Source organism: Rissa tridactyla, chromosome 8, assembly GCF_028500815.1.
Source record: "Rissa tridactyla isolate bRisTri1 chromosome 8, bRisTri1.patW.cur.20221130, whole genome shotgun sequence".
In the NCBI taxonomy this organism is placed as follows: Eukaryota; Metazoa; Chordata; class Aves; order Charadriiformes; family Laridae; genus Rissa; species Rissa tridactyla.
This window is the reverse complement of record NC_071473.1, coordinates 34,567,543-34,590,714: the sequence shown is the minus strand read 5'-3', so window position 1 is coordinate 34,590,714 and position 23,172 is coordinate 34,567,543. Positions and strand designations below refer to the sequence as shown.

General features: G+C 39.3%; 1 protein-coding gene across 1 annotated transcript in view; it reads left to right on the top strand.

Annotated features, from left to right (window-relative positions):
* PALMD (palmdelphin) overlaps window positions 1-21,378 on the top strand; it is a 55,708-nt gene extending 34,330 nt beyond the window's left edge. The window contains exons 4-9 of the mRNA XM_054211275.1: window positions 4,013-4,143; window positions 12,933-13,047; window positions 13,919-13,952; window positions 14,045-14,155; window positions 14,900-15,994; window positions 20,255-21,378. Of these exons, the coding sequence (XP_054067250.1) occupies window positions 4,013-4,143; window positions 12,933-13,047; window positions 13,919-13,952; window positions 14,045-14,155; window positions 14,900-15,994; window positions 20,255-20,298 (1,530 nt within the window). The 3' untranslated portion in view covers window positions 20,299-21,378. The remainder of the gene's footprint in view (window positions 1-4,012; window positions 4,144-12,932; window positions 13,048-13,918; window positions 13,953-14,044; window positions 14,156-14,899; window positions 15,995-20,254) is intronic.
* Window positions 21,379-23,172: the final 1,794 nt, after the last annotated feature.

The window sequence follows — 23,172 nt, the reverse complement described above, 5'->3', positions numbered from 1 at the left end:
CTGAAATGCTCTTCCTTTTGAAGAGGACAAAGGATGTCATTTGTTTGCCTGTTCTATGAAAAATCATACAGGTATCATACAGAAAAGGTATTAAATTAAAATTGGCCATATTGCATGTGAGGCAAATCAAGGACCTGTAGAGGAAATATTCACTTGGGAAAAAGGGATCAAGCATCCATTTTATAGATGTGTATGGTGTATAAGTACATACATATCATTAGCTATTTAGAGCATGCAAAACAGAGACTACTTTTTCCAACTGAGTACTAAGACACCTAATATCAGATGCAACATTACTATATGAACATCCTCTGCTTGATGCCCTAGGAGCCTTGTCCTTTCACAAATGTTTATGCTTCAGACTAATTCAGGTATTTCAATGGAATCAAACACCACAAGAATCGAGCGCAGAATCGCTTTAAACCAGATTTAGACTTCTGAAATGTTTAGGCACTCTGGTAAATTTTATTGACAGCTCATTTCCCTAGCGAGTCAGTTTGATTTCACTCATTTATACTCCCACTGGTTGTGCATGGTGAAATCTAGAGCTCCATGACCTATTCAACATTACTCGCACCTGTCCCTTAGGAAACTATTGCAGGTTAGTAAATCTCACTGTCATATAGCTGTTCCTGGTAGCTGGATATCGCTATCCTGTTCCTCATTTTGTCCTTCATTCCTATTTATAACCCTTAGCAACAGGTTTATTAAAAGGTTGTTGCTTTGTTTTGTGGGGGTTTTTTGGTTGTTTTTGGTTGTTTGTTTTGTTTTAAACTTCCTTTTTGTAAATAGGAATCTTTGCTCCAGCTTCCCAATGACTTTCTTTGCTGTCCCCAAGCTAACTTCTTACTAGGAAGAGACATATGAGGTGTCATAAGAGGTCTTAGTTATCCGGTACAACCATACTGGAGAAGGAATATTTACTCCCTACACGTGCACCTCTATCACGTGAAGTAGAGGACACACAAGCAAATACAGACATCTGTGTTGTCAGGGCTTCACAGAACTGCAAGGGGTGATGGGGGCCGCTAGTGAGGGTACAAGGGAAATTTCGTCTAACAACTAAGTCTTCCTCCTACTTGGAATCCTTCTCGCTGAGGCAACAAGGGAAATGACCACAGTTGCTCAAAAAGCGTAGTCAGCACTGATTTGCATGTACTTTTCAAGCGCTTTTCTGATTTAGCTTATTAAATTTTTGGCTTCTGACATGCCTGAACTCCATTAGTGCTACCTTGTAGTGCTGGTCACACACCTGCTTTTTCCAGGCGTTAACGGTGTTTAACTACATCTTCTGTGAAAACTGTGAAAATTATTTACGCCCCCCCAACATAAGGTGAACTGCCATACCACTGGGAGAGCAAGACCCACAAACGCAAAACATCTGTGCCTTTCAGGATGGATCTTGCCATGTTAGTCTAGCCACATTAAGGATTACAGTGGAGTTATACATGGAGCATGCGTAGGCCATTATTTACAGAATTTGCAGGATATTGTCACAGTACTGCTGATGTGACCGTGAACTACAAAAGAAAGCGATTGCTTTCCGGCACTCTGGCTGTTCCCAAGGTCCTATCACATTGCAATGTATCCCTTTCCCTTAACATACCGAGCCTAATGCAAAATGAACATGCTTTCATACAAGTGCTATAACACATACACAACCTAGTACTGAGCTAGAGGCGCTTTGCAGTGGAAGGAAATGCTTAGACAGCAGAAAGAACCCGACAGCCCCAAAGCAGCAGCTCCTGCGCTGGCTTGTTCTGATGCCTCAGTGGAGCAGCCTTGAAACTCTCTGTTGTTCAAAAGCTGTTTCAAAACTACGCAACGTGTCATTCTTTCAAAAGTGGCCAATTAAATTAAAACGATTACATGGCATTTAGTTGGGAGCAGCAGCAAACTATTCTAGGAAAAGGCAAAAATAATGCTATTGTGTTACGCCTGTATTTAGGGACTTTGTTTTCTTGGGCCTAACCCTATACATACATGAAGCTTTTGTTGATTTCAATGGGTGTTATCGGTTTCTGAGGTCTACAGTGCCAGCCTCACTGTAATTCTCACAAGGAATTACAGATTTATTTTTGGAGACAGCAATGCTAGACTAATTCAGTTCCAGCCAGGATTAAAAATTCACTTTTCTAGAAGCCCTATTTATCATTAAAATCTTAACAGCTTGATTGAAAGGGAATTGATAACTGTGTCCCCTCCCACTTGAGAAAACAGTATTTTGTGGTCAGTAAGAATTGTGCCAACACCAACCTACGTGGCATCTACCAGATCAGGTAAAACCATTCTATTAAAATCTGCATTCATTTCATTTGAGCCTAGGGCACAACTGCCAGGAGGTGCTGCCAAATGACCCTACAGCCAGAGTCAAGGCTCAGAACATCAGTCTTGAGCAGCCCTTCTTTCCTTCAGATTTCCTAGGATCCAGTGCTGAGAGAGAGATTACTGTCCCGCAAGGCTAAGGCAACTGTAAACATTGCTCCTATGTTCCGGTGAAGTAAAAAAAGTACAGTACTGTGGAGTGCCACAGAATTCCCAGCAAGCCGGTTTTAGCCACAGTTTCTATCACATCATGTATTTCACACATCAAGCAAGTTGAAAATTGCATTTAACTGCAATCAGGTCCCTACTTGCATCCTCCTTCATCAGTTTGCCCTCAGTAATAACCTCAAGTAAAGTATACAGTAAACAGAAAACTGTAGGAAGCAACAGTTTAAGTGACTCAACGCACAGGACGGAGCTGCTGCAAGCAGCACTGAGCTTAATGCAGCCTTCTCACCAGTGCCGGGCACAGCTCTGCCTCAGAGCAGCAGCAGTCAAAATCCAATTTAGTCTCATCTATGCCCTACAATTACTGAAACTATATGGGTGGAGGAGGGGGGAACTAACATGGAAATCAGACAGCTCAAGGAATCTAAATTACAAACAGAAAAATCATGGTTAATTAAAAAAAACCTTATATGCTTGCTTTTTTTTCCCTGTTAAGCTGTTTTTGTAAGGAGCCCTGACTCCCACTTCTTCTCCAAGGCAGCAACTGGATTTACATTCCTGAGCTAGACTGAAGGGAGTAAAAAGAGTGCAAGAAAGTTGGCATGGTTTACAACATCTAGCCTGCAAATATGAACTTATCTCCATTAATTTATTTTTTTTCATATTGTAAAGCAGCTGTAGGAAGCTATTAGTGCATTGAGCCATATTTTTCAAAATCTGAAAACACAGCTGAGAGATCCACTCACCTGTACACATGCAATACACCCATTTATAAGCCACTACTGTACAGAGAACGCTCCACAGGCACTAAACAGGTCAGGACCTAAATACGTAAGTCGTGGATTGCCCCTACACCAGTAGTTGTAAATACGTAGCAGGTCTGCTGAAACACTGACCAGACAGCAGCAAGCCAGGCTCCACCTTTCCAGTCCCACGCTTACTCCACACATCCCCACAGATGAAATGCAAGTTCACTACCAAAATCACCCAAGTTCCTTGTAAACTCCACTAACTCCCTAGAAATCTCTTCCCCCATACAAGTTTATTTACAGGAACTTTTCCCCTTTTATGCTCCCTCCCAGAATTTATGCAATGCCATGAGCCCAGAAATCAGGGCTATTGAAATAAAACTATAGCGCTTCTGACCGGGGCCTTTTGCACGCGTCTGTAATATGTGCACTTTGATACAACTGTTTTGTTTTATTGAGGACGAACACACCACTGGATCCACTTACAAATACTAATCTGTTACAGGTAACAACTGACATCCTCTCTGTGTTTATTGACTGGACTAATAAAATGGGACATTGTTCTTAATGAGCTTGGTTTAAAGTCAATCTCAAAACACAAATGTGTTTTAGTATTTCTCTTTCTGTGGCACTCACTGACATTATGTTGCCTTATGCTAGATACAGCACAAGAATGTGGATCATGCCTATGGCATCAAAATAAATACAGTAAATTATTAAATAGCTTAACTTTTAAAGTACACTTACTTGTCTGTATTCTTCCCCATCAGAAAAAGGCCTTGCGAGAAAAGTGGCTCTTGGATGGCCTTAGTTCTCTCACTCCAAAAGAGCAAGAAGAAATGCAAAAGCAGAACTGGGAGGACCAACAACGGACTCGTGAGCTGGAACAAGATATTTTCAGGTAAGGTGGCAGCCCTGCCCTTCTGTCTGGGTTAAAATGGTCCCTTCTTAGAAGTCCTACCTTATTTTCTAAAAGATTAAGCTGTCAGCAAGGGCTAAACACATGCAGTTTGATACACAGAGTAAAGCAGTCTTTGTTATATTTTCTAGTCAGCTAGAATTAGAGACTACACAATGCAAGCTTCCATACTGTGAGTTTATCATACTGCACCATAAGTATCTTGCAGAGTATTTGTCTAATTCTAGATACCCCTTTTACGCTATACTCAATAGTTGTAAGCCACAGTATATGGGTTTTGCTCCGATAGCAATTGTTGAATCATAACTTCAAAGTAATGGTAAATAAATTTAAAAGTTTTTCAGTTTCCCCAGGTCCTGCACAGCCTTTAACACCTGACTTTTACCATAACACAGCACTTCAGAACAGTACAAGCTGCCTAGCATTATTAATATCACTTGCCTTATTTTCACGTTTCTTCCATGATGTTTTGCCTGCAGTTTACTCCCAGAAGCCTGTTACAGAAAAGGCCTTTTTCTCCCTTTTATTAGATATGTTCCTACAAATCTCATTGCCTAGTACCTCCCTACCACATAGGGCTAACATCAAACTGCACTGACAGTCTCACATAGTACTCCTTTATTTACGATGGATGTGATTCTTTGTGCTTGTTAGCTGCAGTTAGCCTTTCCCAAATACCACGGGGCTCCGTACACAATCAGCTCCTGACCTGGCTCCAGGTACTGACTGGTACTACCCATTAGCACCCACAGAAGAGATTAAGTGTTCCTGTTTCATTAAATTCTGCAAAGTTCCATCAACCTTTTTTGAGGCTTCTTCCTCTATTTCAGTTCAATAGCATCTTCCTCCATACTCTCCTCTTCCTCCACTGTCCTCCTACACACACTCTTTTGGCAAAGTTGTCACCAAGATTACCTCCTCCAGTTATCTCCCACCCACTTCCCTCCTTCCTTACTCCATCTCTCTGACACAAACAATAATTCTCTTGGCTGACAGGCAGCAGCCTAGTGCTAGTTTGTCCTATAATTATGCTGACTTCTTGCTTGAAAGCACTTTTCTCAACAGAACACCTTTTCACGCACCTCTGTGGAATTCTCTGTTGCAGCAGTAGAAGGTAGACAGTGTGCTCTAAAAACATCCCAGCAGGTTGTGATTATGAAGACACAGAAAAGGGGTCCCTACAACAGTGTGATCTCCAGGAAATAGCCGTGTGGGGAAGGACTGGCTCAGGAGCAACAGAGAAATTGCTCTGAGCAAGTAGCTCCCCACCAGCCCATTGGAAGTTCAGCCCTTTTCCAGGCACTGGGAGGATAGACTGGATATTCAGAGTCTTGTTGACTTTGAGTAAGAGCTGGAGCTTTAGCTGAGATCTCCTTTATGCCCTAAGAAATTTGGCAATGGGAGATCTTTAAAACTGCTTTCATCTACGCTGTTTCCAATTCATTTGATGACACCCAAGTAAAGAACAAGCAGTGTTATTATAGCGGAGGTCTGAACGTCTATACCACTAAAAGGGAAAGCTACTGAACTCCTCACATACTGACTGCATTAAAAAACAGTGAAATATTTTAGCAGGAAGCGTACTGTATCTCCAGCATCTAAATCTAGTCTGTCACTTCATAACGTACCTTTAGGGCTCTCTGCACCTGCATCATTGTAATTGTATCTCACAGCAGCACTGGCAGCGGGTCTCTCCTGTCCTATCCCCAGGAAGACTTGGAATGCAGGATTAGGACTTAAAAGTCTTCCTACAGTACTAGAGATATCAGCAAATAGGGCTGATTATTCACATACATAATGTCATTGCCATGTCTCGCAGAATCCTGGGTTTGTAACTACAGTTGTACAGTCTTTTGATACTGTTTTTGTATAATTATTGTCCTGAATTTGTTGTCGGCCCAATGGCCTTAATTTTGATTTCCTCAGAGACCAAAACTGAACACACATGGTAAACTCTATTTCTCTGATTATAGCCATATAAACTTATTTTTTAGCATGAATAGAATTTATCACTGTTACAAATTGTAAAACAGTAATCCAACTGGAGCTTCAAACCTGAAAAACTCCTTTAATTTACATAGGTAAATGAGCATCACAGAGGAATATTCCTTTGCTTTAATTCTAGTTTGTATTTGTTGACGAGGGGATATAAATTTTAAAGTTTATCTGAATTCCAGGTCTTTTAAAAGATTCCCATAGACATTTAAAGGAATATTTCTAAATGCCTTTGTGCTTTAAGGAAGGAGAAATGAATGTGCCAAACCCATCATTTGTCCCTAATTGCTTTCTTAAATCACAATATGGATCCTGGAGTAACAGCTCAGCCCATCTCTATTTTTTGATAATTACAAGGACTAGATGCAGATACGCGGTGAATGGGAAGACTGCACATTTAGTACTGCACTACATGACTAAGAGCACACACATTATACCAAACAAGGCGGAGGCTGCTCAGCTCGTACACTTGATGTATGCCTGAGCCTGTAACAGCGTAACTATAGGAATGTGCTGTTACCTTCCCAAAGGAATTTTTGCCAGAGACTTAGTTAATATTCAGCACGTACAAAAAAAAAAAAATGCATTTTAGAATTCCTTTCCCATGTAGGTGGAATGCAGGGATTACAGGTTTGCTTTCTTGTGTTGGTTTTGGGATTGATTTGGGGTTTTTTTGTTGTTGTTTTTGTTTTGTTTTTTTAGTAGTTTCTATTTATATGCCTACATTTAAGAGAAATGTATTAGGTATGAAATCTTTTCCTACATAGTTCTAGATTCAGTTAATGACAAATACAAGTCGTGTTTGTATATCTACATGGCTGATATTCTGACCGTAAACAAGCAATTTAAATCCTGATGAAATTAAATAAGTTTTCTTGCAACTGTAGGCACTACAGTGGAAAAAAACTGCAGTAAATGTTTGATTGTAGTTGCTGGTCTCTCTCCTGCTATTACACATATTCTTTTTCAATAATATAAGGCTATTTGTTTTACTACACTTGCCTAACAGAACCTGCGAATGGCTCCTCTTATTTTTGTATATGCTGCTCTTTTACGGCAATTTGTTTTTTTCATGGCAAACTAAACATTTCCACAGCCATTTGTTGTTACTACCAGTGTTACCAACAAACTATTCCTGCCCGTGACCTTCTGCTGGAAAGCTCCACCAAATTGCTTCCTCCTTAAAGTGATTCCTACTTCTTGATGTACATCTGAAATACTTGAGATTTATTTGTAGTGAAATGAATCAGACAAATTACATCAGTATAAAGTGAAAAAATTAATTGACAAAAAGTATAACACAAAATGACACGCTGTCTTCACTCTTATGATAAACAACTTCACAAGTGTAATGCATCCTAGAAATGAAAATCTGTATAGAAATGCTCCTAATTGCATTCCTGAGCCACCTTGAATTAAGATGACTTAATTCACCATTGCTGAAGTTTTAAAGACAGTTTAGAGGTTTGTAAGGCCTTGATATCAAAAGAAATATTTTCATTACTGATACACTTGCTTTTATAACCAAACAATCTACACACCTTTGAGTATTTGGCAGCTTTTATTTTCACGATACACAGAGGACTCAGACAAGGACATTTGATTTTACAGATGGAGAATGGAGGCAGAAGAACATACCTGGAGTCATGTGGGAAGTTCCCTCTGAACTAGGAATTTAAGCAGGTCTATTCACATCAAGCATCTTTGCTATAAGTTATACTTCCTACCACTCCTCAATAGCTGTCTAGCAAAGGCCTCTAGAAAAACATCCATGCTGCCTTACAGATATCATTATGTTTTCTTCAGACATACCCAGCCCAGTTTCAAACCAGCCAGCAGCAACACAGAAACCTAATAATACAGAGTTCAGCATGAACAATGTCCACTAAAAAGCACAAAATATGCACCATACAGAACTTGCACAAGTTCTTTTTCTATGCTATAGATAGCACCCAAGCTAACAAAAGCTTGCATGACTACATATATGTGAAGTCATACATTTCACCTGCCCTATAAATCAAAGATTACTAAACCAATCATGAAGACACATGTCATACAGCAGCAGTAAGATATATTCCTGAGAAGCCCAGTAAAATTCTTTCTTCTGGGCATCTGCTTATTAAATTTCACTTGATTCAGATAGATTCTGTCCACTCGGATGATTATTCTGCATGGGTTTTATCTTCAGTTAAAAAATCTGAATCACTTTAAAGACTTATTGAATACCCTTAGACCAGTCTTTGTTTCTGCTGAACGGACAATTGCAATTGTGGGCAGATTATTTACAGTAGTGGCATGGGCCTTTCCATCACCCTCCAAAATGGGACCTCTGTTCTGAAATGTCTTTTACTCAGGTGTCAAATAGAGCTAGAGTATGTCTGCTAATCAGTTTGGATTTGAGCATTTTTTTATAAAAGGGAGAATTCCATTCTTTGTATCACTAACAAAACAGTGAATAACGAGTAGCCTGAGCCACTGGGCAGACAAATGGCTGAATGCTGTGGTCACAGACAAACCCAGCGTTTACATTACCTGTCCTATTCCCCCTCTTTACCTCGTAGAGGTTGCAGTGAGCCGAGCGAGCATGTCTTTGGTCAGGGTACAAGCTGAATGAAGAATTTGGAGTCCCATTTTGTCATTTAATTTTCAGCAAATAGCACTCATTCTTGATGGAATTAGTTGCTAAACAACATACCTAAAAATGCACAAACATCAGTTAACTAAAATCTATTCAATGGTTTGTAACATGATACATGAATGCAGGCTAAGGCTAGATGGACTCCAGAGCTGCTAAAGCATTTGACTCACCTCAAAACATGTGAGGACTTGCTAAACTGCCTTTTCCTCTCGGTACGGTATTCTCCAGGGTGGCAGCCTCCTATCTGCTTTTCATTCTTAAGCCGTTTATTTTTCTTCTGGGGCGGCAGTGGTGCCAACCCCAGCAGATTATCTGGTGGCCAGCAGCAGTCAGGTGTTCTCTGTAGAATTTCTTAATTCAGCTACTACTTTGGCTGAGAAACTTCCAATTTAATATCTCAGCTTCTAAGGTTCCTCTTTCATCCACACCTCCATACTACTTATTTTCCTCTCTCAAATAATCAACACTTCTTGAGGAGAAAAGGACAAATATCCAAAGGATTGATTTAATACAGTAGCTATGTCATATTTCTAAAACACAGCAGCATTGTCAAAAGATAGTTTCTTAGAATTGCTAGTGTAGCTGCTAGATCCTTTCATGATAAATACAAACTGTGATGTAACTTCATAAAAGTGTAATTGATTTAGAAGTTTCTAAAGATTTAAACACACCAGAAAGATTCTGGCCTAACTTTTCAACTGTACAAAGTCAAAAGGACTTTGATTTCTTTGAACTATACAGATTACATCTTTTAAGTTTCCTTTCAACAAATTCCAGCGCGTACACTCAACATCGTCTGAAAATGAACCATAAAAATCTATGTCTACATGCAAGTATGTGCGCAAAAGAGATACTTAAGGTCTAGATGCAATTCCCATTACATGGATATAAGAATTTTTCCCTAACCCCACTGAGCACTGAAATCAGTCCTCTTAATTACTATATGAAGTGGGTGTTGGTATGGGTGTGAGAGCATATATAAACTTAAATAATACTTTTCTTGATCTCCCAGATATCACCTTTGATTTATTTGGGGTTGTGTTTTCTCTTTCTCTCTCCACACCACCTTTTTTTTTTTTTTCAGTTTTAATACCTTTCCAGGATTTTTCCTCCTCTTCTTCCATCTGTATGTCTAAGAGTGTTTAGAGTCCAGACTGAAATAAACCCATAGTAAAGGTTAATGGTTCTTCAGATCATTATGCTTCTGTGAGCTTTTAATCATTAATTTTTGCATTATGATAATATTGCAATCAAGTCTCATGTAAAAATACAACATTTCAATATATTAAACAAATACTGTTCTGTAATAAGTGCAAAAATACGGCACATGTTCATAGCATTAGTTTCTTTTATAGCCCTCCAAGAATGTTCATCCCCTTATTATAAAATTTTTAAATTTTAGCACTATAATTAGTACCTTTGAGCAGGGTCCTAAGGACATCTTGCAGAGCTCAGGTCCAAAGCGTTAACTGCTTTTAAATGTATTTTTTTTTAGCTTTTACTTTCATCCTGAATGCATTTTTCTTCACATCTCAATTTGAGTTCTGTGATACCTTTGTGTTTCAAAAAAGAGGATATTCTCACTAACAGATAAAAGTCCACATAGTATCCTATTATTGTAGCTCTACAAATCTGAGTTTAAATAGGACGAGAGCCACAGCGCTATTCAAAAACTTCTCAAAGTGTCACAGAAGGAGACAAATAATGCTTCTCTGCCAGCCTGCATTCAACTTTTCTGGTCTGCTTACTTTAAAGGGAGGACAGGTTTCTATTATTAATGTTGAGTTTGGTGTAATATTGTGGATCCTAGCACATACTAAAGAATAAGTCAAAACATAAAACAATTTTTTCGATCAGGGTTATAGGCCATCATTAGTCTACTTATTACTTTGGCTCAGATCACCTAGTTGTAACTATTCTGACTGAACTCAGCAACTAGTGATATCAGTTGCAGTTGCCTTAAGTCTACAGTCATTCATTTCTGACATGGATTCAAACACAATAGAAGACATGTTTCACTCAAATATGGACGGGCTTGAAATTTGCTTTTGTTTTTTCCTTGAATTTAAAAGAAATCCTTCCAAAAACGAACCCAGAAAGAAAAGGTAGATGAACCAGGAGAGTGAAGCTATACGGCACTCACCTACGTCATGAGAGAACCAGTTCAAGTCCCGCTTGAGAGTTAAGTCTGGACTTGATTCTAGATCTTCATGGAAAAGTGACTTCCCAACTATTAGGCTAATAAGGCAAATTTCTATCTAAAACCCAACAAATATACACTTAGGCAGAAAGGAACAGTCTTGACTAGAAAGAGGAAAAATAAATAGGATATGGGACACCTGCTTAAATCACTACCTCAGTCACCAGAGAATAGAATTTGACTGAGATACTAACCTTAGAGGTGTGCTTTAACCGGGCAGTGCTTTCCCCCCTCTCTCACATACACAAAGATTAGATATTTCATCCTGGACCTTTCTGTCTAGAAGTGTTTTGTCAAACACCTTAGTGCTAAGAAAATAAAAAGTCTAATTAGGAAAAATATGCCTTAAACATTGTAGTCAGCTTTAACATGCAAAAAACCATATAACATAGATTTAACATATAACAAAAAGGGGAGAGAAAAGGAGCTGTGACCCCCTTTAAATAATGTACAAACCTACAACAGAAGTCAATAGCCCAAAAGAAATTTTGACTGCTAAGCTTCAATCTCCTTTTTCCATTACGATAAAGGTGTTTTAAGAAAACAGTTAGCCCGTCAGCCAAGTCTTAATTGGCAAGATATTTCTGGTTTGCACTGCTAAAATCTGACAGAAATAAGTCAATTGCTGAATATCCTGCTGTCTTAGATAATATCCAAAATTAGTATTTTTGGTATTCATAAGAGGTAGGCTTGTAGTCTTGTAAAACAAAGCTCTCACTAACTAGACCTGGGTACCGTTCAAGGCTCCTCCCCTAATAAATAGGCCCTTAAAAATTGTTTCTTAGCATTAGAAATCTCAATTCCAATCTTAGAAAGTCATTGCTATCAGCACCTGATGCAACATGTATCACACCTATGTGAACTACTCAGTTTTCTCTTGCAAATCTATCAGTAATACTGTGAGGATGTTACTACTGCAAACATTAACCTTCTCGGCTGCTTGTCCTAGGTGCACTGAACCCAGGGCATCTTACATGACTGCTGTTCTGATGAAAAGGAACGCTTTCCACAAATAAGACTTCAGCACTTGTCCCAGAGAATTAAGGACACAAAATGCCGACCAGTGACTAAGGAGGACACGCATATGCCTGTAAAAGCCTTAGTACAAAGCCTCAAAGAGGAGCCCTTAAAACACACTAGTATTTTTAACTCTAGCTACACAAGCTCTGTTCTAGTCTATGAGGAACGCTACAATAACACCAGTCAAATGCCGTTATTATTTTATAAAAAAAAAAAAAAGATACTTGTTCTACCCCTCAGAAATACAAATGCAATTTGATTTCCATTGACAGAGGTCATACTTCTGGAATTGTAGCTTCTAGTTATAGATTGACAAGAACTTTCCTCCATGGGGATCCTCCTGAATACAGTTTGGTTACATTTATTAAAATATAGCATATGAGGTGATGTACTCTAGCCCTTTAAGTACTACCAGTTACAAGAACATTCTTCTGACTTTCTTACAACGAAAGAATTTGCTTCTTTTCATCATGCATATAAGTACACATACAAAATTAAGAGACAAACAAATAAAATCATAACCCTGGTGTCTGTATACTACATTCCTACATCTTAATTACAAGGGAGTAATTGCATTTCTTCAGACAACGTAGGAGAGAAAAATTGCTTAGAGATGAGGAAATGCTGTGGGGTCCTTTATTCCTTATCTGTTCCTTCCTGAAAAATAAGTTAATTTCAGCCACTGTTTTCAAAGAAGGCTCAGAAGGAACCTATTGCAGGTATATTTTTCCTTTAGAAGATGAGAATACCATTTCACAGTATTTTCTGATGCATGTGAAATTATAAGCTGATCTCATATTAGAGCAAAATTTGTCAGGGTAAGTAGAACCAGCCCCACTAATGTCCATATCCAAAATGTATTGAATCTGCAGTGTTGTTCTCTGCCTGGTATTAAATCAATGGGAATTGTGATTGCAGACTGGAGAAGGAAATTGAGGCTCTGGAAAGAGAGGAAATGGAAGTCTCAGCTAAGGAAGAAGCAATTTTAAAGAAACTTAAGTCTGTCGAAAAAACAACAGAAGACATAATAAAGGTTAGTGCCAAATTACTCCAGAAGTAGAATTAATTACTCATTCATCATGATAACCAAGGAAAGGGGAACTAGCTGGATCCTGTGAGTGGTTATAAGCTTTTGTCTAAAGTGACAGTAGTTCAAAGGGGTCAAGATATCAACAGTAGTTCAAGTGCCCACGTATCCCCATTTGCTTGTTTATGGGGGTGGGGGAGCAATTCCTATCATTACTCATCTACAGCACATCTCAAAAAAATACAACTGCTATTGGCACCAACCAGCAACTTTGCATCTCAGCCAGAGACAGACGTAACAGGTACAGAGCGGGTACAGAGCCTGACATATTCATGCTCCTTCAGATGACGTGCCCAGCTAAACTGCATCACGCTTTCCCCTAAGTCCCTAAGAGAGGTTGTAGTGAAACATGACTTAATATTAAAGGTCATTTTGATACTCGAAAATCACCTTAAATCATCTCAACAATATAGTAATGAAACTGAACTTCAGTTCTCCAGTTGTTCTTCGAGACACACACACTCTCCCTCTAAAAATAAGAAGGGAGATAAGTACAACTGGAAAGCCAAAGTAGGGCCTTTGTAAATCTTTGAAGCCAACCAGCTTGGCCACAGTGTGAGGCTGTGCCACTGACTAAGACTTTGTAATGTCCTGTCCTTCCCTGTGTGACCTGGAATTATATTGGCAAAAAAAAAGACCAGGAAAGTTTCACTTTCTCCCTTCCCATGTTCCAACTGAGCGGGTTCTGCTTTTAGGCCCTTCTCAGTATGAAGCTGCACACACAAAAAGTTAAAACTATCAAGTAAAGCAAACCTCTGTCTAGTTAACATCTTAAAACTGACTAATCACATTTATTGTTAATGGTTCTCTTTCCTAGTCTGTGAAGACTGAAAAAGCAGAAGTTGAAAAAGGTATGTTTAGTCAAAAAGAAAAAAAAATTAAAAAGATTCCTGTAGAAGTCAGTGAAAACATACTAAATGTTTTGTGGATCTTCTTTACTCAGAGGCAGCAGACTACATATACACCAGCATACCTGACCTTCCCAAGTATTTCAGGCCTTCTGCACTGAAGAGCACAGCACACGCTGCCACCGATGATGAAGAAAAGAGAAAAGGTACTGCTTATTAGTAACTCCAAAGGGGGTCCATATGTGCAAAGACTTCCTATAAATTGAATTTAATACACTTTAAGGGAAGGATAAACATTACAGATATGGAACAATGTTGTTCTTATTTAAGCTGTGTTATGTTATCAGTTAGGTGATCAAAGCTGAGAGGTGGGACACTGGTGTAAGGTGAGTGCCATTGAGAACAAGGATCAAGCATTTTCAACACTGATGCTTCTTTTCAGCACTTTGTTCCTCTACCTGGTTTAAGTTTAAGTATTTCCTCCCTTCATATCATACATTTCACAGTTGTTATCCGCACTTACACCTACTGGACAGCCAGCAGTATTCTGGTTATTTCCCAACTACTACAAAACCTCCTAATGCTTCTGAGTGCCCAAGACTCTTTAGTCTTGCAGCACATTGAGCTCTTTCAACTGCTACTGCCCAGCAAAACACCAGGGGCCGAGGTTAAATCTGGCTCAGTCAATCACATAATGAAAACTGGCTCCTCAACAGCTTATTTTTCCTCATAGAATTAGATACCAACACAAATATTTTTTTCTATGTCAAGTTTTGACAGGATGGAAGGGTGCATTCAAAATGAGAATCCAATATGTTGGTTATGTATGTGATAATTTCACGTATTTCATAATTCATTCTGACAGTCATTCTCTATCACTGTCAGAACTCTTCCATAATATTTCTTGCAGCTGCTGCATTATCAGTTTAAGCACTTGTTTCTTTCAACAGCATTGTTTGCCATGGAAATTAAAGTTGAAAAAGACATGAAGACAGGAGAAAACACAGTGTTATCAACAATACCTCTTCCCTCAAAGGAGTTTAAAGAGACAGGAATTAAAGTCTATGATGATGGCAGGAAGTCAGTCTATGCAGTGTCCTCAAATGGCAGCACAACGCAAAATGGGATGGATGAACTTGCTCCTGTTGAGGTGGAGGACCTGCTACGGCAGGCAACTGAAAAAAATTCCCAATCTCCCACAGAGTATCATGAGCCTGTGTTTGCAAATAAATTTTGCAGGCCAGTTACTCCTCAGAAAGACAAATTAGTCCCTCCATCAAAACTGGAAGACACTCACAGAAGAGAGATGAATGGATTTAGCAATCATCAGACAGATTTCTCCCCCAAAACAGAGCCCTTTAGACATCAACGTAAAGAGAATGGGCTTGATCTTCCAAAGGTAATACAGCCAAAGTCTACTTCTCCAGTTCTTTCCCATTCAGAGAAGACAGTGCACACTAATCCTGAGAACAGGATGGTACATAACGAAGAAAGAAAAGCTGCACGTGAAGAATTAAAACCTTACCAGAATACAAGAGAAAGACATAATGAGACAAGGTTTTTAAGTCCCTGCCATCTTAATGAAACATCCCCTGCACCTCAAGAGGAGGAAGATGTTCAATACAGCGTTGTCCAAGCTGTACCATGTTACGTAGATGATTCTGAACCAGTAACTATGATTTTCATGGGTTATCAGCGCATTGACGATGAAGAAGCAGAACAAAAGTTGTCACGATACGATGGGGTTATTCGTGCAGAATTAGTTGTCATTGATGATGATGATGATGAAGATGACAGCAAGTCTGAGAAACCAGCATATCATCCCATAGGCCACTACAGTCAGGTTTATCAGCCACCAAGCAGGAAAATCACAGAAGTCCCACAAATGAACCCCGTGAGCAGTCTGGGCCCAAGCCTGAACAAGGTACCCCACAAAAATTCCATCTCCCTACGAGAACAAGAAGAACGCTTAAGCTCACCGACACACCGTGCACAACTTCAGAGCCAGATATCTGGAGATGGTACCGAAGATCCCTCACTAACAGGTAACAGAAAAGGACAATCATGTCACTGCTGTTCACTCATGTAGCAAACTGATACTACTCTTATCTGCTAGCAACTGTTTCACTTTAGCGTTTGGATTTTTTCATGGACTAATATGCAATTACTAATCATTTCTTTGCTCTTGTTTGTTAACAAACGCCAATCTGCATTTTCGTACTGTTGAATTATTTCATCTTTAGCAATGCACTAGTTACCATATCAAAATTTGGAAAATAAAATATCTCAGAAAAGCCATTTCTGTAACCTTCAGAGATCAAAAGTGCTTCTCTTTCAAGTGACAATTAAAAGTTCCATTAACGCTACCTCGATTAGCAGAATTAGTTTTCATTTCTACTAGGTAACTAACGGCATTGCTTCTTAACACTGTCTCCTCACTGGAAGGTTTTCGTGCCTATCTACATTCTCACTACTTCCTAGATAAACCAAATTGCTCCTTAAATCAGAAAAACTGTTTAATAACCAGCTTGCTTTGCATTTTTCTGGAATCAGCATTGCCAACCTTGCCTTGACAATGTTTACGCAAGTTCTACCTTTTTTTTGTTAACCCAAGATAGATATTTTTGTAGCCTTTGAAAGACAATGAAGCAGTTCTTCATTACTACATATGGTTAACCTATATAGTCCATAGTGTTATTTTGAAATACTTTTTATAGTGTATTAATACTCAAGGTATCTATTTCTTACTATAATTTTTTATAATAGAAGATTGAACAATAGCAAAATCTTCCAGAAACACGGAAAGCTCTTCCTTACGATTATGCTGTACTTTAATGTATACTATTAAACAGCATTTAAGTATATTTACAGAGCAGCAGATTTCAGACAGGAGTCACATTCCACCTCAAGGAAAGAACACTGTGGTCAAATTATAGGAAGATCAGGGGTCCTGATTCCACGTTCTCTCCCTGTTCCTCTTCCAGACTATATTCTGAATAATTATGCAGTTTGGCAACAAAAGTGTAAGTTTGGGCCCTCCCTAAAGTGCATTGGCAGCCCAGCATTTCTTTACAATACAGGTAAAGCCAGGAGAAAGGGTGGTCATTGGATCACATAAGGAGTTTCGAGTATTTTTGCTTCAGCATGCACTGCTTGGAAAGAGCTGTTCAGTAAGTAATGCTCTTAGTTTATAGGAGTATCAACCCCATGCAGTCATTCACACAACGGTCTGAAATATTCCAGAAGTGCTGAACAGCCTTTCTGATCAGAGGCCACTGCGCTTTTCTATCACTTGGGAGGACCTTTGCTTCTCTCCAGCACCAATCCTGCTGTCTGCGCACTTTCCTGTGTCCTCTGGGACCAAAGGCTGCTGCCAGCAACTGGGAGCAGAAGTAGCTGGTACAGGCAAGATAAAACACTCCAGCAACTGCTCCAGCCCATTATATTTTGGTGGTAGTCCCTTAATTCCCCCATCACGTACTTACAGGCATATAATGAAGAAGTGACACTCACCCACCCACCAGCTGGTTGCGACTGAAACAATTCATTCATCCAACAGCCCGCTGCGTGGGTGCTCCTGAACAGATCCCGGGAAAGAAATTTCTAAGTCATCACTACAAGCTAGCAGTACCATTTGGGTGGCCTCGTACAGGCCATGAGATGTTAGCCAAGCATCTTGATCTGTAACAATCTTTGCTTAGTTTTGTCTCTTGAAAGAAGCATCTGAAACTTCTTCATTTTTCCCTGTCACTCAGACACTCTCAGAACAATTCTCTCTTTTGAGGTTAGTGGAAAACAAACACAGACTTTCAGAGAAGGGGAATAAGTGTAAATCTAGCAAACACATTTGAGAATCTGTTCTGTTAACCTGTGTTTGGTCTTACCCGTTTACTTAGAAGTATTCTACCAAGGGGAAAATTTTCCTATTTCTAGCCAATTAGGAAAAAAATGATCCCAATTAAATTAAAAGCAGTTTGGCAACCACCTCAGAAATACACCCCAACAGTCAGCACTGCCTCCAAGTGAGCCTCTTCAGTGCCCAGGAAAATTTGGAACTAAGCCATATTCCTCTTTACCCTTCTACCTATTTATTGGCACTCCCTGGGACATTTTGATCAGTGGAAAAAGGCAGGAAGTGACTCAATTTTTCCCAAGCAGTCCTGTAATCCTACTGCGACTTCTAAAAAAGAAACAAAACCAGGAAAGCCTCTTAAATATAGAACAATGTATTACACACAGCTGCTTCTTAGGGAAATAAACTGTTTTAAAAGCAGCCACTGATGCCCAGCTTAGCAGGTTCACCCTAAACATCACCAGTGAAGACAGGGGAGTCAAAATTATTTTTGGTACCTCATCACTCATTACTAAAACAACAAGCCATACAACAGAAAAAATAATCCTCTCTGAAATGAAAGCTTTGAGAGGCAGTTGCAGCATTTGAACATTAAACAGGCACTGAGGGCTCTCTGAAAGAGAACGGAAAACAAGGAAGCACAGGACAGACCAAGGAGATGGTCCCTAATGTAACAAAGTTACTTTGGGAAAGAAATGAATCTTCAGAGCAAGTTACTGAAAAAGTTAGCGATGGTGGCCAGTTACTGAAAAAGTTTGATGGCCAACTAGGAGGCAGAGGAATTGTCCATGTACCAATCTATATAGAGAAATACCAGATTAAATTAGTTTTCAGCATGCCCCCAAAGTGACAAAAATGTAGGACATACCTCTTGCCCTATGGGAGCAATTTTCTTTTCCCTATGAGCTTGGTGGGAGACTAATATCTCAAAGTGTGTGCCCTCAGAAAAACCATACAGAGAGAAGGATGACAATGCTATAATTAGGACACCAGTGTTTTGCATTATTAGAGCTTATTTTCTTCTTTAAATTTCAGTCCAATGAATTAGTGTGCAAATGTTCTGAAGATTTAAAACTCATTAGGGAAATTAAAAGTCCTGAGGGGGGAACAAAGGCTAGACATAGTGGAATGAAAAAGGAAAGGAAAGGAAAAACTGAAGCTGAATAGGCAGTAAAACCTACTGACAGTGTGGAACAGGCTCTCACGGCACATGAAGGTCCAAGGTTTTTGGCAGGTAGCTAGTCTCAATAAGCTAATTTTTTTTCCTTACCACTGGAAGTTGTGGCAAAAAAAAAAAACCAAACAAACCACACAGCAGAGACTTAGCTCCATTTGCATTGAAGAAAGTTAACATACAACAAAGCTTTTTCATAGAGAAAGATTCATGCATACCATCTGTTTCTGTAACGCATAGAGCGACACAAAAATGGACTATTGGCTGTAAGTGAAACATCAGACTGATTGTTCTCTCAAACCACAACCAGGACTCAAATCCTTCAGAATTCCTTGGTCTTTTCAAGAGCTAAGCTTAATGTCAGTGGCCCTATCATATAAAGTTACACTCAGATGCTCCTGATTTGCAACAACTTCAGCATTCAAAACATAACTCAAGTTGGACATTTGCTGACATGCATAAATCAAGTAAACAGCTGCTTTGACCCCCCGTCTCTCAGTAGAGAGACATACGCAGGATGAAGGAACGAGACACGCTATTTTGGGCGACTCTTCAAACTAACAGGTCAGAGAGCTGGAGATTATTCCCACTGCATTCTCAGATCAACGATGTGGTGGGGGGGAAGGCTCTTACATATCTAACAGCAGCATTATACTGCTGTTCTAAAAATAACCTTAACATTTAATCATCTGCCCTGCGCTGTCACTTTCAAACTAACCCGCATTATACCCAGTTACAGACAATAGCCATACTGATGTTTTTACAGATACTAAGTTACTCCGTCAGACTTATATCAGGAATATGACTAACTCCCACGCTGACTCACTGCACCAGGAAGACAGGAAAGTTTTCTGTGAACATCAACACAAAAGAAAAAGGCTTCCAGTTACAGCTCCCACTGAGGAGTTTAGTTTAAACAAAGAGTTTGTTTAATTATTCATGCATCCTTCTAATCTGTCAGCATCTAGTCAAGGACAATACCATCTGTCTGCAACGCTTTAGTGAAGGTAACAGAAACAAAACAGTTAGAAGAGAGCTGAGCAAATTTTCATATAGTGATAATGGAGTAATTTCTTAATAAACTCGCTTTTTATTGCGAAATTACCAGAACTAATGCTTTCTACTGATTTCTTTCTATAACACTAAACCAATGCTTATTCTGCTGGATTAACCACTGGAGGTATGTATATTCTACATTTTTCTAAATAAGGAGATTTAGCATCAGAAATAGAAAGCTAGTCTTAAAATGCAATGGCTTTGTTTGTTTTCTTTTTTCAGCTCTGAGGATGAGAATGGCAAAGCTGGGGAAAAAGGTGATTTAACAGCTGTAATGACATGGAAGTAAAATTTACTACTCAAAGCAGAATAAAGCTGAGAAGAGTTTCTTCAACACACTTTTTTTGGATCACAATGCTTGTTTTGCTCCTCTGTTTTATGCATCTGGGTTATTTTGCCCTCTGCATAATCCAATGGACTTGAACAGACTTATAAATTTGACCAACTGCCACGTACACACAAATCACATCCTGGATTTTGCTGAAAGTAGTGGAAAGTTACCTAAGACCATAAATGCAGTATATATGCAAGCATGAAGATATGTGTGTTCCTGTTCCCACAATCAGGAATACGTTGTTGCTATGTACACAGAGCAGATAAACACTCATCTCCATGGGACTTCACAGAACATTGTTTCACTTCAAAGTGTGCCCATCTACCTGATTTTGATTGAAAATGCCATCCCAGCATTTTTCTGGTAAAAGCATTGGTTAATAAAAAACTAAACATGAGAGATAAGAGCAGGAAGAAATTAAAATATAAAAGCTGGTTTCCAAGCATATCACCTTGGCCAAAATTTAAAGCATTCCTTTTTAAGTGACAGCAAAACAAACCAAAAATAGTAAAGTCAGCTTTTAAATATTTAGCCACCTTCTAGAGCTCCACAGTCCACCCACCCTTCTGTTTTATGTATGACAGTATAGCCATCCTCAGACCCTGCTCCCTCCCCCGTGCCACATACATGCTGCCCACCCATAACCTCACAGACCGATCCTGTGCATAACGCTATCACCTCCCGAGCGTGGTTTCGCCTCCTAGTTTGCTACAGAAAGCCCCGCTTTTCCAGGAAACTGGTTGCCAGACAGGCAGTGCCTGTCCATGAAATAAATAAATAAATTTTAAAAATGCTGCTTAGCATACTGGTTTCAGTTGGCCAGGTAAGCTAAAATTAGTGCAAGCCTCCATTCAGAAATACTGAGTTGCCAATGGCTTGTCCTGCAGCTGCAACAGAAGGTCTGTTATAGGTGCAGCCACCGCTGGGCGCAGCTCTCCAGCAAGGTCCAAGGCTCCCACCAAGGAACAGGTTCTTTCTTTCCACACGAGGGAGGAGCTAAGGGCCCTTAAAACAGCCATGAGTACAATTACACATAGAAAAATCACATGTGAATCAGATTTTTCCAGTACATACTTCTTGCAGGGAAAAAGTGCCTACTTGCAGTAGCACTACATCCTTTTATACAAATCAGTCTGATAGCTTTATTTTGCTAGGTCTTAGCCTTTAGTTTGAATCACTAAACAGATAAAGCTCAGGTTGTGTTTTTCTAGTATAGCTGACTCAAATTATACTCCAGCAAAATACAACCATGATTTTTTTTGCTGGTCTTACTCGTTTCAAGGCAGGAAACTGAAGCTACTACCTCATACTGAGGCACGATGGTAGTAATCAGCTGACTTGTAGCCTCTAAACTCTTGGTGGCTTCCAGTCTGAAGTGGGTAATAATCTCAAATTTTTGGACTTGTCAGAGATGGTTACCTGGAGAGTGGAATAGTAAATAAGAACAAATAAATTTAACTATATTACATTTTCTGTGTCTATCCTGTGTTTTTTTTTTAATATATAGTTTATAATGGTTTTTTCCCCCCTTATGTTTCTTCTGTTATTTATTTGGTTATGAGAGCAGCAGAGGGAATTACCTTTAACTCCTTTCCCCGCCACACACACCACCCCCCCCCCTTTTTTTTTTTTTTTTTTTTTTTTAAACATTCTCAAAGGTTCTTAACAGGATACACCAAAGAGTGAGAGAGTAGGAGAGTGGCATGAGGTAGTCCTGAGCAGTTTCTCTAACAGCAGCAGGCTGCTATGGACACTCATCCCCTGCCTTCCTTTAATCTGTGCTATTAAAATTAAATGATCTGGAAAGGGGGGAACACATGCTGCTGCCAACATAATGTTATTCAAAGTAGTTTAAAAGAAAGGAGACTGAAGGAAGACTTCACAATACTGAATGCATAGTAAATCTACAGGTCAAATTCACTACCAATACATTAAAAGTCATGTAAAAAAAACCAAAAATAACCGTAACCATACGCAGCACAAGTAGCAGCCGTTAAATTGGTGTTACAAACCTCTTGGCTAGGAAGCAGAACACCTTGGCATTATTTTAGACAGTCCTGTGAAAATACCAAATCCATGCTCAGAAGCCAGGAAAATCAAGAGAGCTTTAGGACTCGGGGAAGGCATGGAAAATAAATCAAAACATAGCTGTGGCATAGTACTTCGTATTAATAACTCAAGTAGAGTTTGGTCACCCCAAGAGACAAACAGAGAATGGTAATGAAGATTACCAGAAGTGCGAAATGGCTACATACAGCAGCAGTCATACATGGAAAAAGAGTAAGGCACAGACGTGAGAGGCCTAGAGAACTGTGATAAAGGCAGGAAGGTAAAACCAAAATACAGATCATTGAACAATGATATCAAGAAGCAGGCTTAAAACAAAAAACAAGGAGCATTTTCTCACAATGACCAAGTAAATGGGAGGGCAAAAGAACTACAAAAGCATTAATAGATTACTTTTTTTTTTAATAATTCATTGCACACTTCATAGATAAAAATCCAATCACTGCAAAAGTTCACGGTCCAGCTGCAGTTTCTAGTTTAGTACATCCTTGCACAGATTCTGGCAAGTAGCAAGGAGATCTTGGCTGGGAAGAGAAAAGTTATCACTACAGTCTTGTTACACATCTCTTGGTCTAAGCACTCATTACTACTGCTTCTGGAGACAATACTGAGCTCGGTAGATCTCTATTCACTTTGTGCCAGATAAATCTGAACTGTCCCACACTAATACACTAGCTATGTAGCAGCATGGATATCAGATCATTAGTTTGGAGGCACAGAGACACAAAATAGAGCATTC